General features: G+C 33.0%; 1 protein-coding gene across 1 annotated transcript; it reads left to right on the top strand.

Annotated features, from left to right (window-relative positions):
* Positions 1-7,596: 7,596 nt before the first annotated feature.
* On the top strand, positions 7,597-10,558 carry LOC126976476 (uncharacterized). The gene is made up of 2 exons (XM_050824827.1): positions 7,597-7,964; positions 8,553-10,558. The coding sequence occupies exon 2, from the start codon at positions 8,557-8,559 to the stop codon at positions 10,042-10,044; it is 1,488 nt and encodes a 495-aa protein (XP_050680784.1). The 5' UTR covers positions 7,597-7,964; positions 8,553-8,556; the 3' UTR covers positions 10,045-10,558.
* The last annotated feature ends 10,163 nt before the right edge of the window (positions 10,559-20,721 follow it).

Raw genomic sequence — 20,721 nt, 5'->3', positions numbered from 1 at the left:
TCGTTTAGTAGTAGAGGGGGTGAGGCAGCCGGCGGGTACAACCGGTTTCACGCTCAGCCAATGGGCGGCGGCGTCACTCACACTGCGGACTGGCAGCTGTATGTAGTGTTACCTAGTGCCGACTGCCGACTGCCGAGTGCCGAGCCTGTCGAGGGAGAACCGAATGGCGCGTCATACCTGAGTCCTGACGGCGGGTCATGGGTCCAACTCTTAATTAATATACACGATTCACTGCGACAAAGAAATTAAGTCAGAATACTTAAATTGGATTTTTAAACCACTGTTTGAGATATTATACGGGATGTAGTCGTTAAGTGTGACCCGGCGATTATTCCGTAGGTAACGAACTGTTATAAATATCAATAACCTTTTGGAATGATGTCGAAAGAACATAACCTTATCAATAAAATGACATCAATAACTTTAAAAATCAAAAATTTTTTTAAATGATAATAAGGGACGAGAAGAGCCGGTCGTATAGCTGATGGTAATTGATACGCCCTGCCCATTTCAATGCAGTACCGCTCAGGATTTTTGAAAAATCCAAAAAAAATTAATGGCACTAAAATTGCGCTCGTCACCTTGTGACATAAGATGTTAAGTCTCAATTCATCAGTAATTTCACTAGCTACGGCGCCCTTCAGACCGACAAGGAATAATGTTTGCTTCACGGCAGAAATAGGCGCCAAAGAGAAGTCACCAAAATGTTAATTAAAAACTCCCATACATTTAGTATGAGATTAGAAAGGTTATAGTTTCCTTATTTTAAAAGGTTATTTAGCTTAGTAGGAAACTGTTTATAAACCTAACAAAGTAATAAAACTAGTTGAATAATATTTATTTCTTAGTACTCGAAGTAACGTCATTGTTGCACGATACAATGACCTTTCTACTAATCTCATACGTCTTAATGTATGGAAGTGTTTAATATCAATTTCGTATTAAGTGTTTAATTAGTATTTTAGAAAGTTATTAATGTACCTTTACTGATTAGGTAACGTACTTTCGATATCAATTCAAAGTTTTTTGATATCTGTAATAGTGACGGAATAATCGCCTGCTCACATTTAACGGTTACACCCTGTATAAGAAGGAGTAAGTAGGTAAAAGTATATCTTTATTTTTATTTATTTATTCAAGGTCCACCTGTAACATAAATTTCAAAAACCGTATTCCTGTAATTACAGGTGAACACATCATGCACGTAAACATACAAACAATTTAGTTCTTAATTATATAAAAGTAAATTGAAGTCCTATAACGCTAACATGTCAAAACAATATAAAAAGATAAATGAATTCCACAAATCATTACAAGCTACAATACAGTCTCTTCAATACTTCTGTGAATGTTTGCGTTTTGTGACTGTATACCTTTGATTTTTCTTTTTGTTATTATTGTATTTGTGAAACATGTGTTAGGACGCATCTACATTTATATTTTGTATCTCTTTCCTATATTGTTCAGTTCTTGTGATGTGTTTGTTATGTTTCCTTGTAATAATAAATAGGTAAATAAATAAATATTCACTAAAATACAATATAGGTACAATATATTTTATCAATGCGTTTTTTTATTATTAAGTCATTACATTTTACTAATCAGTGTCAGGTTTCTCTTAAATTGTGCTACTGTATCTGCAAAAACATCTATAGATCGCTTGTTTGAAATTATAGTGTTGTATTGACGCAATAGCCTATTCAGTGGTGAGTTAAATCCGAGATTTGAGTTTGCTCGATCAGGTATAAACGGTTTATATTTTGCCAGTTATGAACTTCTTGCAATAGAAAATGCATTTAAGAGGAGATGTCTACTAAATTAAATTCAATAGTACTGAGGAAAAGTTATACATAATAGAATTTTGAATAAGTTTCCCTTTGATGTATGTACCTATTTAAGCTTTGAACTTTATGAGAGATATTGCCAATATGTTTTCAGGAACCTTAAATAATAAAATAAATCGCTATTGCCAGTAAATTATCTTTTGTGCTTACTTAGCCTAGAAGGGGGTAATTAACAGTTCTGTATATCCTTGTTTCTGGTATCAATACTATATTTGTCACATGTACACATGCACAAAATATTTAACTTTTTAAAGTTTGTACGGTAAGTATAGGTACTTACTACCCTCCTCGTGCGTTCTTTTAGTGTTATGTTGTTTGTTAATAAAATAATTACTCTGTATAAAAAGCAATACTTTTAGTGTTAATATTGTGGGTATTTGTAAATTATTTAGTTTGTTATGTTGTTCATATAATTATTAGCACCTAAATGTTTATGCTTTTGTTTTGTTTTTTTCTATATAATTAGTATATGTAGTTTCAAGTTGTTTCCTTTTTCTTTTATAATTAATTAGTTACATAATATTATGTGTATTCCGACGAGCTGTACACGGTAAAACTCGAATGAGTTTATGTATGTACAAGAATTTTAATAACTACATTATGTAATTTGTTTATAAGAAATAAGTAAATATATGACATAATATGACGAAACGACAGAAGCGCCCCCATTTATCAACCAACTTGATGCGTTGTGTGTAGGTACTAGGTACCTACTTGATGAGTCACTCAGTAACAATGAATAAGGACATATTTACAAATTTAAGTTTAACAAGATGATTGTTATCTTATGTAGTACAACCAAATGTATAAATGTGTAGGAAGGTATGTAATCTTACTACATGGTTAAGTTCAAACAGCATACATTACAAGCAAGACTTGTATGTAAAACGGTTTTTTCCATCACCATCATCTAACAGATCAAAGATGGCCGTTCGGTCTACTATTTGATAGACAGGGTCCTCTCTTTTTGCCTCTTACGAATTCACTGAAATAAATAAATAACGAATTGTACAATAAATTCGAATAAAGGTTAATTCCTAGCCATTTAATTAAAAATGGGTTCCAAACCTTGATTACAACACTATAATTTTACCACATATTAATTACCATATATTTTCACCATAAAATTTACCACGTATAAATTTACTATGTAAATTAGGTACCTTTCCAAATAAGCGTGGCTGTGTACGTATAGAGTATGCCACTCTGAAAGAATAGAATTGAAAAAAAAATCGTTCGTTAGTAGTTCGTTCAAAGATATAATGACAAATAAAATCTACTACGATTTTAATTATTATAATAATTATGACGACCCATATAGCTGAATTGTTAGTGACCCTGACTTCTAAGCTAGAGGTCCCGGGTTCGAATCCCGGTAGGTGCAATCATTTATATGATCAATATGGATGTTTGTTTCCGAGTCAGGGATGTTTATATGTATTTATGTATGTGTAAGTAAGTATATTAAATATATCGTTGTCTTGTACACCCATTGTACAGGCTATGCCTAGTTTGGGGCAAGATAATTTGTGTAAAAGTGTGTCAATTTAAATATATAATATTTCAGGGAAAAAGTCTTTAGCATTTAGTGTATATAAACGTCTAATGAGATATCTTTGGCTGTATGTACTATTTGTATCTGGTTGGTATTGACGGCATTAGAATGTAACCTACATTTCAAAAAATAAACCATATATTTTAGGGGAGATTTGGAGAAACGAGTAAACGGGTCACCGAAAGATAAGTAATCGCCGCAGCCCATCTCTTGTACCACCAGAGGATTCACAAGAGCATTGCCGAAAAGTTTGTTACAAATAAAAATTATTGGACCTAATGCAGTTTCAGTAAGGGGAGCTCAAAGTTATTTTATAAAATCGGCATATCAGTAGTTACTTCATACCTGCAGAACTGGGAATTAACAATTTTAAGGGGACTTGGACAGATCTCACCCATTTGAAAAAAGGTCGATATTTGGATGCCACACGAGCTCACTGATGGAAACCTTATGAAACGTGTACTAATTTGTGATTCCACATTGAGACGTAATTAAAGCTATCCGTTTTTAAAGAAAAGAAGCAGAATAGATTAATAGGCCAGGAATATTAGTTTAGTGTGCGTGACAAGCTACATCTTACACTCGCGATTTGTTACACTTTGTGTTAGTGTGCGTGAATTGATTAAAATAGAGATTAGCTCTAAACTGAATTTTTTCGACGTTTTCATAGTTTGGCTGGAAGATGGTCATGCAGCCGCCATGTGACCCTGTCCATGCACCTTCAGATTTCCTTCTGTTTCGATCTCTCCAGAATTCTTTAGGCAGTGGAAGGTTAACATTTTACAGCAACGTGACCTACAAGGCAAGGCAAGGCATTTTTGCAATAGCAAAAAAAAATGGCAATGCAAACAGTAATTATTTTTTTAAAGTTTATCCCCAACCTAATAATATAATAATAAATAATAAACTAAACTCCGCTACTTGATATGTTTGTATATTTGCAAGTAAATTAGACATCTTGAAGTGGGATGTAGCCGACCAGGTACAATCATATTCAATAATTAATTAGTAACAAAAATTGTGTATGAAATAAATTATCATAAACGTAACTAGTAGTAGCATAGAATATTTAAAAGTACTTACTCGGGTTGTAAAAACGCATTATTTTATTGTGTTGTTTAAATAAATTATATTATTATTGTTTACAAGAGCTGACCCGGCAAACGTTGCTTTTCGCTCGTGTTGCCATATATACGTACCCCGCGCTCGCTCATTGCATGAATTGTCAAATTATGAAATGAAATGTTATTGACTGAATTATTTGTATTGTGAATACTTATATAAGTATATTTAAGTCAAAAAGTAGTAGTATTATTCCAAAATGTTCAGTAGTTCTCGCAGTATAATCGAAGGAAAAAAACGACTCTCCATTTATTAGTATAGATTATTATCCCTACTAATATTATAAATGTGAATGTAAGTTTGTTTGTTACGCTTTACGCCTAATCCACTGGACTGATTTTAATGAAATTGTAATTGTCAGACAGAGATAGGCAAGAGCTTTTACCGCGAACCTTTTATAGCCAATAAAAGGCGTGGCCTGGTTGAAATAGGGGTGGGAGTTTTATGAAAGTTCGATTATCGAAGATAACACCGACTTAGTACTTAGACAGTTATAAGTATTAAATAAATGTTGGTTCTACCGTTTTTAAAATTTAGACCTGTGTGGGTTTGAAAATGGTGGATGAAATTTCTGTAGTTGGTAGCTCATAAAAATGTGTTAACCAGCTGTGGTTAACACATTTTTATAATTACGACGATTTGATTGATATGATAAACCCAACATTTCAAAAATCCATTTCAAAGCTTGATAAAGAGTTTTATAACTTATAAGGTGTATAGTTTAGAAGAAACATCAGTATACTATCCTGAAGTAAGTAGATGTGTTATAAAATCGTATCGTGACTGCTCCTAATCATCATTCAGGTCGCATAAAAGCCACATAAGTATTGTTAAATAGTAAAACCATTATTTAAGAATTCTAACACGTCTTGTACAATAACTACATAATTCTTGGACAATAAAACAATTTGTTATGTTTTTAAAGTGATAACCATCACTTCTAGGACTAATACACACACAAAATTTTATGAACGATGCGGGACTAGAACCCACGAACTCCGGCGTTCCGTCCCGGTGCTCTAACCAACTGAGCTTACCGTTCGAGTGACGTACTCTTTTTTTAAATATGTTGTATGACTGTTATGTATGTTTTTCAAATTTTATTTGTGTATTAATCCTAGAAGTGAGGGTTATCACTTTAAAAACATAAGCTCGAGAGATAATTTTGAGGCTAAAAAATTCAAGTGGTGTTGATGTAAGTCCCCAAACTGCAAAATCGACTGCATGAGTACAGCCTACGAGCTCGACGCCCAATTAGGTGCCCACCGATACGTCACGGGAATCGCGCTCGTCGAAATGAATGGTGTTGAGAACGCAGAACATGGACCCAGGTACAATGAGATAAAATTATGTTTTCGGATGAGTCGCGATTCGGGTTTAGGCCTGATACAAGAATAGTGCGAGTGTGCCGTCGGCCCGGAAATACTGAAAGGCTCAGGTGCATTCAGGAAGTTCATCCATACAGCGGCTCAACAGTTATGGTATGGGCGGGTCTTATGAAGAACAGGCGAACTGAGCTCGTTTTTGTAAATGGAAACATAAACGTTGAAAATTACGTTGAGAATATTCCCAGACCTTATGTCCATCCATTTGCACAAACCTTTGGCTCCGATTATACGTTAATGCATGACAATGCGCGTTCACCAGTCAATACTTGGCAACGGAGAACGTCCGGGTATTGCCCTGGCCTGCACAATCGCCAGACCTCAATCCTATCGAACACGCATGGGATATGCTCCAGAGACGTGTTTTGAAGGACTTGGACGGAGTGACAACAACCCAACAGCTGAAGGATTTGCTACAATTCCATTGGGAGCGAATACCGCAAGATGACATAAACAGTCTCATTAATTCAATGAATAATCGTTGCCGACAAGTTCTGAATAGCAGAGGAGGCCATACTTTCTATTAAATTATCCCATTCTTTCACAATAAATTCATTTTCTTTAGAAATTTCGTTTTGTAAAAAAAATATTTAGTTGCTTATGTACCTTAGTTTCTGCAGTATATTCTTAAATTGTTAATTTCTGTTATTAAATGAACTTATAAAGGCATCAGCTGTTATTTTTAGGGTCCGTTATAGTGTGAAAAACCATCCTAAAATTTAAATTAGTAGATACATGTTGCTTAGACTTTTTCGATCGACAGAATCTGTTGCACCATAGTGCAAGACAACACTATATTGAATACTGGTATACTTACTTAAACATACATAATATAAACATCCCTGACTCTGAAATAAACATCTATATTCATCATTTAAATTCTTGCACCTACTGGGATTCGAACCTGGGACCTCTATAGTTCAGGGGGCAGGGTTACTCACTACTAACCACTAGTCTATGTGGATAGGGGACAACCAGGCGAGTGTCGGTTTTTGGGATTTTAATGGTCAAAACTTTCAGCTGAAATTAGTTTGAAACATATTTTGTGAACGGAATCGAAAAGATTTATTTCATTCTAAGACAGACAAGTATATCAGGAACGTAGCAAACCTCACAAAAAAAACGTACACCTCAAAAGCCGGCAACGTTCCTGTGATGCCTCTGGTGTTACAAGAGAATGTGAGCGGCGGTTATCACGTAACATTTGGTGACCCGTACGCTCGTTTGTCCTCCGACTCCATTAAAAAAGCAAGTGTGATTATATCAAATATGTATAATAATCCACGCGCGTTGAGATAGGGACTCGCCGCCATCATTGTGACGTCATATCTAGGCAGACAAACATCACCAAAACTTGGTAGTTTGTTCGTTATCGCAAATCCCTTTTCTAACAAGCGGGGTAGTAAGGTAAAGTTGTAGGCATCGGTGATTAGAGTATATATAGGCACATACACACTTCTAAAGTAGGTAGTTATAACGTTTGAATAATATGTTAACCCTATTGTCTCATTCAAATTATATATATATAATGGTAATTTATTATGTAGTAACATACACATAATTAACATTAATAATATCATAAATGTAAAGGAGGAGGCGGATCGGTCGAGGAGGAGGCGGATCGGTCGATCGGACAAAGTGACGTGTTTCTTGAGTGCTCCCTAACACTTTAATTGTATTTAATTATTTTGAGTAGTGTGAGGATGTTTACGGTGTAAAATACTAAATTTTGAAGTTAAATTTAAAATATGTGACAATCCAGTTTATAGAATCCTTATTTCATCGAGTAATATTAGTATTAATATTTCAATATTGTGTTTCGAGTGTCATGGTGTCAGTGAGCGGTTGTCTCCGTAAAAGTTGAAATCAAAAGATAAGTAAAAATTATAAATCAAGTCTGTTTTACATTAGTTTTATAATGAAGTTTAGTATCGATACTTCAAATACAGGCGTTACTTCACAGAAATTAACCGTTTCATCCGGCACTAAATACCTTTGAACTCCGAGTGCAATCTTCGACGTTTCATTAGGGTTTCATTAGATTACTGTTACAACAAGGTGATATTGATAACTATCATAATAATTAAACAAACACAACAAACACAAGGGCTATTCATTACAACGTGAAATCAACAGTGACGGTATTATTTAACTAAATTCAACCATTGTGATTTTTGCGCTCAAAGACACTAAGTAAATTTGTGTTGGTGTAAAATAACTTGCGTCGGTAGTTCAAAATCCGTGCTTAATCTTTATGACGTCTGAGCCTATATTTGACGTGGGCTTGTAGCTTGTCACTTCACACATTTCAACCCGGTTATTAATTATTGAATAGCTTTGTTGTTTGACATCGGACTAACGTGTTGATGATTACGGTTCCAATCTTGTTTTTTTTTTTTTTTTTTTTTTTTTTTTTTTTTTTTTTCATTTTTGTAGATATAACGTGTTTTTATTTATATGTTTTGGCCAATTTTAATTTTATTGTTGTTTATTTCATTGGAATTTTATTTGAATCCTTACAGGTACATAATTTATTTTGTATTTTAATTTTTATTAAGGCTTTTTTTGTAAATAATTGATTGTCCTTTTACATATAATTGATTGAGCATAGATCATAATATTTTCCTATTGTAAATAATATTATAGCAGGATGTATACCAGATCAAAACGAAGGAATATCTGCGCAACATGCACACACACTATAAAAGTGAAAGAATATTTGGAATGTACTAATTGCAATAACACGTTTGACTTAAAATGTGCTAGCATTACTTTAAAAAGATACAATTCAATGTCGACCGATAAGAGACTCAAATGGAAATGTCATAAATGTAGGAAAAGCTCTACACAGGAAATAAAAAATCTTTCAAATACTGAACAGCTGACACAAAGTATCTCGTTAGATAAAACCATTTCAAATATTAGTAATTTATCCAGCAAGAATACTCTCACACTACATAATCAATCATTAGAAAATATAACATTTTGTAGTTCAATGAAAGACCTACATAATTCAACATTCAGAGATGTCAGCACATGTAGTTTACCAGATCTTGGTACTGTCGAAAGCTCACAGGTTTTAGACCTTAAACAGGACTTAGCAACCCTATCTGGGCAATTAGAAAGTGCTCATGAAGAAATTGCCCAACTAAATATAGAAAACACAAAACAAAGAAAGTTAATTGAAGAAAATGAAAAACAAATAAAATTACTTAAAACATTGCTAAGCGACGGTAATTCTTCAATCAACTCCACACCGCTACGAACAAAAACAAAGAAATCTAAACGCACACCGTCAGTAAAATCCTCTATACAGAACAATATAATATCTCATAAAGCAATAGAACAAATACCAATTAATTTAGAAAATGCACCAGCAGTACCACTAAATTCTGAATTTAATAAAAAACTCGCTCAAAAAAGTACCAATATTCAAAGAAAATCAGGAAGAAAAATTTACATTATAGGAAGTCAACAATCTAAAAATTTATCCTCAGCGCTCATTCAGTCGAGAAGAACTAATCCGTATGAAAAATATACAATTGAAGCGTTCATCAAACCCGATGCAACGACAGGGGACATCCTCAAATCTTGTGAGTTGTATGATTTTTCCTGTAACGACAAATTAATATTAACTGTAGGTGAAAATGACTGTGATCCAATTAAAATATCATCTGACTTATATACAAAAATAAATTCTCTACCACAAGTCCATATTATTGTAACTAGTGTGACTTTCAGTAGGCATTTGAATGAACTGAAACTTAATGACATGTTGCGATTGATATGTAACAAGTTTCCTAATTGTACGTTTCTTAATCTCGATGAAAACATTTATCGAAATAACACGCCGTATTATAATATATGCCATAAAATAAATCTCGTAATTGACCAAATAGACTACAATAAAAGGTTTTTGAATTTCAAAAAACAAAGACACATAAATCGTTCCACACTAAAAGGAACGATACCATATTATTTTAAGAAAGTGACTCATGGCGTAACTTCAAAAAATGATCAAACTTTAAATTCATCTCAGGATGCACCAAAGAAGGGAACAATTCCTTTTTATTTTAAACCAAATAAAGTTGATGACAGCAAAAATGGGGAAAAACTGTTTTTTCGTGCCAAAAATTAATAATTCAACATGCACTTGTAAAGTTCTTCACCAAAATGTTGCTGGCTTTCTAGCAAAGAAAGACTTAATAGAAATCATGGTTGAAGATCTGCAAAATACAGATAAAATTGACATACTATGCTTCACGGAAACATTCATTCCAAAAGGGCATGAAAGTAATATAAAACTAAATGGGTATCTGTTAGCATCAAATTACAGTAGAATAAAAAGAAGGGGTGGTGTTTGTATATTAACATCACAAGGGATAGGATCAAAAAATTTAGAATACCTACATACTTTGTGTGAACCGAAAGCATTTGAATGTTGTGGGATAGACATAGTGGACAAAAATTTGTTTATCATTTGTATCTACAGGACACCTGATTCTGATGTAAGTATATTTTTTGAAAAACTAAGAACCGTGCTTCAGAAATACTGTAAAAAGAATAAAAAAATTATTATATCAGGAGATTTTAATATTAATACACTGAATTGTAATAAAATCTCTCAACAGTTAAAGCAAATCGTGCAAAACTTTAACTTTAGATTACATATTAATCTACCAACGAGAAATAGCACATGCATTGATCATATAATAAGTAATATTGATGGCGCTATAGGTTCTTTACATAATTACGATATTTCTGACCATAACACAGCACAAATTCTAAGTTTCGAAAGTGTTAACATTAAAAATAAAATATCTATGTTTATGTACAAACGTAATTATAGTAATTATAATATTGAGATATTCAAAAATTACCTAAAAAGCTTGTCGTTCAATGAAGTCTATGAAGAAAAAAATTTCAATAACGCTTTTAGCAAATTTCATTCCTTAGTAACTCTATTACATAGACTTTGTTTTCCGAGAATAAAAATTAAAAATATGGAATCCAATGGAAAGCCCAAATGGATAACTAAAGGTATTCGAATAAGCTGTAAAATAAAAAGAGTATTAAGATATAGAAAATGTAGGAAAAAAGACGATAGCAATAAGAATAATTATTTGAAATATGCAAGAACACTTAAATATTGTATTGCCACATCAAAAAAATTGAGTAATACCCATTATGTAGCAAACAGTAAAAACATATGCTATGCGACGTGGAGAATTATTAAAAATGAAACAAAAAGTAACAATAGTGACACTTGTATAGAATCAGTTATAGTAAATAATAATGAGATTAATAATACTAAAGATATAGCAAACAGTTTTAATGATTATTGGATAAATTTGACTAACAGCAGTGATAAATGTCTGACAAAGCGAAAGTTGAAACCTTGTATAAATCAAAATAAAACTGGAAGTAGTATTTTTCTCAATCCAGTAACGGAAAACGAAACATTAAAAATAATACAATTGTTGAGGAATACTAAAGCAGTAGGCTATGATGAAATTCTCACAAAAATTATTAAAATATGCAAAGATGAACTAGTACCAGTTATAACATACCTAATCAATTTGTCGTTTGAAACTGGTGAATTCCCAGACGCACTAAAATTATCGGTGGTCAAGCCACTACATAAAAAAGACGATAAAAAACAACTTAATAACTACCGCCCAATCGCACTCGTATCTATTTTTTCAAAAGTCTTTGAGAAAGCAATGTATGGTCGTTTAACAATTTTTTTTACAAAAAATAATATAATAAACAAGCAACAATTTGGCTTTCAAAAAAACAAGTCGACAACATTAGCTGCATTTAAACTGGTTAACAAAATAGCAGAAAATATAGATTCAAAAAAACCAACGTGTGTAATATTTTTTGATATGAGCAAGGCTTTTGACTTCGTATCACACACCATCTTGTTGGATAAGTTGGAGCAAAATGGCGTTAGAGGACCAGCTCTTAACTGGATGGAGTCCTACTTAAAAGACCGTAAGCAATGTGTGGAGATCAATTCTATCGACGAAAAGGCTACCATAATTGCCCAACAATCAAACTTTAAATTAAATAGATTTGGTGTTCCGCAAGGAAGCGTCCTTGGACCATTATTATTTTTAATTTATATTAATGACCTGCCTAGTGTGACAAAAAATGACTGTTATTTATTTGCCGATGATATATCAATAATTATGACATGTAATAATAAAAATGAGATTGATATTTATGAAAGTGAAATTAATAATGAAATTAATACAGTGGTAAATTGGCTAGAGGATAATAATCTTCAAGTTAATATTAAAAAAACCTCATTTATGCAATTTAGTTTAAGTAACCGCTCTAATAACTATAGCCTTAAGATAAATTATACAAATACCCAAATAGAAGAAGCTTTGCATGTTCAATTTTTAGGAGTACTTCTAGATAAAAATCTAAAATGGAAAGAGCATGTAGACATGGTATGCCAAAAAATTGATAGATATGTTTATGTGTTATATAGATTGCGTAAAACGGCTTTACAAAGTACAGTCCTGGCAGCTTATCATGGTTATGTCGCATCAGTACTTCGATATGGACTAATCTTGTGGGGAAACTCTAGCGAGGCTAATAGGGCTTTCATGGCCCAAAAGAGATGCTTAAGAGCTATGACAGGAGCTTTTTACTTTGATTCGTGTGAACCACTGTTTAAAGAATTACGTATTCTTCCATTTCCCTGTATGTATATATACGAAATATGTATCTTTGTCAAACAACATGACCATTTATTTACAAAAGCAAGAGATATTTATCCGAGAAATACAAGAAACGGTGACAGACTGGTGATTGCACACAAATTTCATAATGCATCCTACGGAAAATGTAGCTATGTCATGTGTATAAAAATATTTAATAAACTCCCTCCAAGCTTACGCGTATTACCCGTCCAACGATTTAAAAAGGATCTTTTTACATGGCTTATAGATAAATGTTTTTATTCCATAAATGAAATGTTGACACATTAGGTTAAATTAAATTGACTTTAAAATATATATTAATTCTAGTCTTTAAATAATGACATTTAAAATAATAATTATAATTTAAATTAACCTAAGTGCTTAAAATATAGAGTTTGTTAATCAATTATAATAATAACTAGAATTTTGTTAATAGTAATTTTGCATGCCAGAAATGGCCGATAACATTGATACATTAAAACTACTTACACCCATTGTTACATGTTTTCTAGCAAAATAAAGAATTTATTATTTATTATTATTATTTATTTAAAATGTTGACATTTGATAGGTTGCTAAATCGCTATCTTTTTATTTATTTTATAACTCAGCCAATTATTTGGCAACCCGGTCCACTGCTTCTATTGGGCAGGTTAGTAAGTCGATTAGCACTGCTTCTATTGAGCAGTCTTATAGTTTAGTTTCTGGTTTGGAATATGTTCCAAATTATTTAAATTAGTCAATAAGACAATAGGGGACTCCTCTAGCAATATAAATACACAATGTACAAGTAATAGTAAACATAATAATTGTAAAGTTATAAACCTGATGCACCACAATATGCAAGGATTGTTAGGTAAAGAACTGGTACTGAAGTTACTAATGAACCATGAAAATATTGATATCTTATGTCTTACTGAACACTGGCTTAGAAAATATGAGCTCATTTTGAACTCCAGTCATCGGGTGGCAAGTGTGTTTAGCAGAGAAAAGGCAACACGTGGCGGCTCTCTTATTCTTATAAGTAAATCATTTAAATTCAAAGACCGTAAATATATTGTGGGCCTCTCTGTTGAACGTACCATTGAAATAGCCTGTGCAAAGCTTGAGTGTGCCATTGTTGTAAGCATATACAGACCCCCCGATGCATTATATGAGTTATTTGAGAGTGTATTGGAGGAGGTTCTATCAAAATTATCAGAATCTAAAAAATATATTTTGATTTGTGGTGACTTTAATATTAACTTATTAGAAAAATCCACCACAAGTATTAGATTCAAATCTTTGTTTAAATCATATAGTTTATCAAATATTTTCTTAGAACCAAGTAGAGTAACCAGCACCATCTAAAAGCTGTATTGATAATATTTTTACTAATTATAAACCTATTTCTCAATCAATAATTAGTAAACTGAGCTCAGACCACTTTGGTCAATTAGCCTCTTTTAATATTGAAGGAAACAAATGTACTTCAACTAAAAAGTTTATGTTTGTTCCGGTAAACAATAGGCGAATGGAGAAATATAGAGGCAATGTTTCAGAAAAACTCTCAAACTTGTTTTTGAATTATAACAGTTCTCCAAATGGGATGTATGGTAAGTTATTTAAAATAATTAAAACAGAGTTTGCTTCTATATTTACGTCAAAGACAGTCAACTCGGGTGGTCTCTTGTCATTCAATGAATGCCAATTCATAGGAGCAGACAACGGTTATATGAACTGTATAATGAGAGATCATCATGTAATCAGGCTGTATATGTGAAAAAATATTCAAAATTATTTAAGAAAGTATGTACTATTGCTAAGTCAATGCATATTAGAGAAATAATTAAAAATGCTTCAAATAAAATAAAAATGACTTGGAAAGTGATTAACTGGGAATCTGGAAGAGCAAAAGACTGCAAGTTTGAATATAATCTAATAATAAACAATACAAAAATCCACTCTGAGCAGGAAGTAGCTTCTGCTTTTGAGAAATTTTTTTCTGACATTCCAGTTTCCATCTCAAGCACCCTTGTCTCCTCCACCAGTGTTGCCGAGTCACTTCTTTTGGAAAATGTTAAGGAATGTAAACAAAATTTCAAATTCAGTGTTGTTAGCCCAGCAGAAATAATTAAAAAGAAATGAAAAAAACTGCTGATATATGGGGCATATCTGTAAAAATAATAAGTTCTGTTATTGACGTCATAGCACCATATCTAGCACTTTTTAATAGCTGTATTGAACATGGCGTGTTTCCTGATCTTCTGAAGTATAGTTATAATTTTTGAAAAAATTATTTTAAGCCAAATGCTTACTCACTTTAACACTTATAAGTTACTTAATATAAAACAATTTGGCTTTACTAGGGGACGCTCGACTACGGATGCAGGTGTTGAACTCATCAGGAATATTTTTGAGGCCTGGGAGGAATCACAGAATGCACTTGGTATCTCCTGTGATTAATCTAAGGCTTTTGATTGTGTTCAACATTCAACGCTGGTCGGGAAGCTATGCCACTATGGTATAAGAGGATCTGCACTCGATCTTCTGATCTCATATTTAAATAATAGGATTCAGAGGGTCGAGGTGAATGGCAGGAGATCTCCTGGGACTCCTAACGGTATGGGGGTACCACAAGGGTCTATTCTTGGACCCTTCCTCTACCTAATTTATATAAATGATCTACCTAACCTTGTAAAAAAAAAACACAAGGTGGTATTGTTTGCGGATGACACTTCACTTATATTCAAAGTGAAACGAAGCCAAGTTTCGTATGACGAAGTAAACAATGCTCTATCTGACATCGTGTACTGGTTTAGCGCCAATAACTTATTGTTAAATAATCATAAAACCAAATATATTAAATTCACCGCGCCAAATGTCAAAAATGTAGATGCGAATATTTTATTAAATGGAGAGGTGGTAAAACCAGTGGAATCTGCTATATTTCTTGGCATTACTCTTGATTCCAAATTGCAGTGGAGCCCCCATATTGAAGGATTGGCGAATAGGCTTAGTTCTGCAGCATATGCGGTTAAGAAAATTAGACGGTTAACTGACATAGATACGGCGAGATTAGTATACTTTAGTTATTTTCATAGTATTATGTCCTATGATATATTGTTATGGGGCAGTGCGGCCGATATTAATACTATCTTTGTGCTGCAGAAGAGGGCTATTTGCGCGATTTATTACCTAGATCCTAAAGAATCATTAAGAGAAAAATTTAAAATAAACATTTTGACTGTTGCTTCTCAATACATTTTTGATAATGTTTTGTATGTTCATAAGCACATTGAGGAATTTTCTAGAAACTGTGACATTCATAATGTTAACACGAGGAACAAACATAAACTTGTTATGCCTACTACTCGGTTGAGACTCAGAAAATGTACAAAACAAATGTGTTACGAAATTTAAAAGAATTGTTAAAAAACGTTTGTTTGGGAAAGGTTATTATAGCATAAACGATTTTCTTAATGACACCACGGACTGGGAATGAAGCGAACACCCTCAGGCTCTTTAATTATAAATGTTTATTGTACGATATTACATTGTAATCCATATTTTATATTTAAAAAAAAGCCCGCTGAGTATCTTGCGCCCATTCTTCTCAGGTCTGAGGCAGTCTCTTTTGAATGGGTGGTAGATTTTGACGTTCAATAAGTGATTTTAAATCCTATTTTGAATAAAAATATTTGAATTTGAATTTGAAATTAATCACAATTAAAATAATGTATTTTCCTATTAATTAAGGGACTGGACCGATGACCCCACTCTAAGAGCCCTTCAAAACAAAAGAGACACAGTAAATACTTTTAGTCCAGTAATCAATCAAGGATTGGGTGTTCATTCCACAAATAGTAACTTGAAACTGTGGCTTAGCTAATCAATATAACCATGCCAACTCATTTGTTTGGACACGCTACGTGACTACTGAATTATCTTTTAGCCCACTTTGATAGCGTAATTTACGAAGCATTAAAATAGTAAATATTGTATTACTAAAACGAATATATATTGCTGTATAGCGACTTTTTTTTTTATATGGTTAGCTATAAAAAGACTTGACTTAAAAACTTCGATTGAATATAAATTTCAATTTTATATTTTTTTATGATTATGGTTAAGTCTTTCTATTTGCGCCACGCCTATATACGTATATGTAGTTTGGCAATAAATTTTGGTACAAATGAAAATGCATTTTTTTATGACGTAATGAAGTTAAAAGTGATATAATTTTATTTACAAAATAATTATTATTGAATAAGTAATATTGAATTTGTAAACAGTAATCCTTAACAGGTGGAACTGTACTCTCGAAATTGTTGATGATGGTTGTCGAAGTGGTCGTAAAGTGTGGGCTTTATGAGAAAGCTCATGGTCGCTCAGAGGGCAGCGAAGAGAGCTTTTCTCGAAGTGCCGTAGGAGAGCGACAGATGATTGCGAAACTAAAGTGGTAGTGGGCAAAGCACGTAGCTCGACGGACAGATGGCTGTGGGGACCGTAAAGTCCTCGAACGGCGTACCGGAAGACGCAGTGTTGGTAGGCCCTCACAAGATGGACCGACGATCTGGTCAAGATTGCCAGAACAGTTTGGGCAGTGCAGGACCGATCGTCGTGGAGATCTTTGGGAGAGGCCTTTGTCCAGTGGACGTCTTCCGGCTGAAATGATGAAGAATCATTCTATTTTAAATAAAAAATTTAAATAAATTAGAATGATTTTCCTTTGGCTTTAATGCACACCTTTAAGGCGCGGTCATACCTCAATATCCACAAAAATTGGTTTTTTGGAGAGTCGATTATAACATAACGCAATGTAAATATTCCGACGCAAAAAATACATTACAAAAAGAAGGACTTAAAGAAAAATTTTAACCGAAAAGAATATTTATATATAATTTGAAATATCCAATAAAAAATTTGGAAGTTGCTCCCCAAAAATAAACTTTGGAGTTAAAATCTCTGAATTTTCAGCGATAACATTATTTTTTTTTTAAATTTAATAGAATTAGTATTTTTCTAAAAGTTTAACCGAATAATTATTCAAATTAATATGTATATTTTGAATGAATAAAAGAAAACCAGTAAAATAAATGTCCATTTGCAGCGCTTACAATCGTATTCAGTCCGCGCCTTAACCTGTCTGGCCACGAATCTCTGGATTTACGCACATTTTCCATGGGAATTTTGCTCTAGAGGTTTTGCAAATCGAACTCAAGTCTTTTAGGCCAGCTGGCTAACTAGCAGGCCATGTCTTGAAAAACTGACCATTAATTTGTCGTCCGTAGAGTTCCGATCTAGGCTAGACGAGGGCCAGAATTCAGCTCTTAAATCCAGAACGTTGACTTCCATGCAAGCTTGGGTAGTTTGTGATTTGTGACCAGGTGCAATTCTACTGAAAAAGCATATTGCTGAGAGGTTTCGCAGCATGGTTTTAGACAGTCCTTACACTTTGACTGAAGTTCACTCCATTTCCATAAAATAAAGCTTGTAACACCTTGATAAGACATCCCCCAAACCATAATTGATGCAGGATGATGACCACCATTCATTTGACTTACAAGAACACTTACAGAAACTTCCATGGGGTTTTGAACGTACTCTTTCTAATTTAGCTCTTAGAGTGGTGGCGCTCTTCAATTGTGAAAAAATAATTACTAGTGAAAAGGATATTTCTGTGCTCTTCACTCGCCCATCGGGACAACAAGCATTTTGATCAAGTCACTCTCTTCGTGTGAATTGTGTTAAGTCATTAAAGATACGCTATAGAGTCAACGTAATAAAATATTTTGTGTCCTTATTATATAGTTCGACGTGGTTTTTTAGTCCTAGAATCACGCGGCGCCCCAATCTCTTATGGTCTTCTAAAGATGTGTTTGTATATCTATTAATAGTACGATATATTACCTATTACTTCCATTATTATTAATTATAATAAAATAACATCACTATAATAAAAATTAAAAGTTATAAGCTTTAAAAGGTCCAATCAAAATTTTATGCCCATTTCAAATAGGTATATATAAATTTAAAAATATAAGGGACGAAATTTACTTATGTTGGATAATTTTCAATTTCCTTATTACGGTTTCTTCAATGTTGGTATTTATTGTAATTATAATTAATAATATATATATATTTACTTACTTATTAGTAAGTCTCGTGCCAGATTTTTGGCGAGACAACTCGTCCTGAGGATGCCTCGTGTAGAGGCGAAACACCAGTCGAATTGTTAAAACAAAAACAACAGAATTAAAAACAAATATTGGCGGAATTAACACTAAAGAAAACTTAAATCATTTGTATAATTATGGACTTCCGCAAAGGAACGCCTAATTCAATAAATTTTCAATAAATTTATTGTAAGTTTAATAAAATAAACATTTTTCTATTTTACTAACATGAATAAATACTTAAGCTGTAAGGCAGTATAATGCACGTCGTGGTAATATTCTTAAACAGACATTTATATTCATAAGACGACCGCCAGTACTGCCAACGACCACCATATTCTACCGTCATATTATTATAACATGGTCGTTGGGAATTGAAACAATAAAAAGAGGTTACATAACGAATTGACAAAACCCTTACGTTATTTTAAGTGATGAAAATATTTAAATTAAATAACACGACAAAAGGGGATTCCTCTAGGAGGGTAAATTCAATAGAATGTACTATTAGATGTACAAAAATGTCTATATTTAATAATAGTAGAAATATTACATAAAGCAGTATAATTATTGTAAAATCGCAAATGCTCGAAATCTTGCAAGAATTATTGGGTAAAGAACTTGAACTGGAGTCAATATGAGTCATATATATTCTTGTTTTATGTTTAACAGAGCACTGGCTTAGAAAATATGAACTCTTCCTTAACTTCAGTGGTGATCAGAGTGCAAACGCATTTAGTAAATGCTATATACTACCTGGCAGCTCTCTTATTAGTATCGTATTGTCAGTAAATTATTGAAATTCAAAGAACGTGAAGATATTGTGGGCCTCTCTCTTGAACGTTCCTTTGAAATGCCAGTACGGAGCATAATCGCGCCATTGTTGTAAGTATATACAAACCCCCAGATGCAGTATATGAATTTTTTGACAGCGTATTAGAAGAAAGTGTAGAAGTATCTAAGAGGTATATGATACTAGTGACCACCCGCTCGTCGCTTGTCTCCTGTCTGTGTATGCATGCTGTCTGGTTAAGCATATTATGCAATCGTAGTTCAAACTAGCTCTATAAAAATGTTTGAACCTGAATAGCTTTGGATCCCGACTACTTATATACATACCTCAAACTCCTTTTTAAGCTTTTATCATCAAGACCTTCCAACGATATAATAGGGGTCGACGTATGAAACTGCCGTTTTATTGTAATAGGTACTTCGAACTGACATAGAACCTTCATGGTTGGAGATTTTTGAGTGAAACATTTTACACGTGGTACCTTATGTAGGTTGTTCTTCTTTTAAAAAATGTGCAATATTCAAATATCGACTTTCAGTTGTTTTTTTCTTTAGCAAGAAAACATGGATGGAAAACGGAGACAACAAGAAAGATGGATTCTTCGAAAACTAGTTTGCCGATAAGTGGGTCTTAGGCTACGACTTAAACTGTGGATGTCCTCTGCCCCAGCTAGCTGCAGAGGACATCCACAGTATATGTGACTTAAAATAAGTGAAATCATAAATAAGTCAACTTTCTTAATGATACCACAGATTGGGGGTTGGAGCCACCAGCATCAGGCTATTAAATAATAAATTTTACATTGGGATCATATTTTTATGAGAAAAAAAGGAAGCCCGCTGAGTTTGTTGCGCCCGTTATTCTCAGGTCTGAGGCATACCTTTTGGAATGAGTGGTAGTTTTTGACTTTCAATAAGTGATATTATATCCTATTTTGAATAAAAATGTTTCATTTTGTAATTTAAGGTAAAAAACACATATACTACACTTAAAAAGATAATAACCTGTGAAAAAAACTCTCAACTGTATTTGAATTATTTTAATACAGTATTACCCAAGCGACTTGTTGTTTTAAGACAGTAAATACTACCCGTATTAATACTACCGTCTCTTGTCATATAAGGATTGGGCAACAGCTGGTATTTATA

This window comes from Leptidea sinapis, chromosome 41, assembly GCF_905404315.1.
Source record: "Leptidea sinapis chromosome 41, ilLepSina1.1, whole genome shotgun sequence".
Lineage (NCBI taxonomy): Eukaryota > Metazoa > Arthropoda > Insecta > Lepidoptera > Pieridae > Leptidea > Leptidea sinapis.
This window is presented reverse-complemented; position numbering and strand designations above follow the sequence as displayed.

What these genes read in the sequence shown, in the direction of transcription:
- LOC126976476 (XM_050824827.1), top strand. Translation starts at nt 8,557, where the DNA reads ATGTATACCAGATCAAAACGAAGGAATATCTGCGCAACATGCACACAC.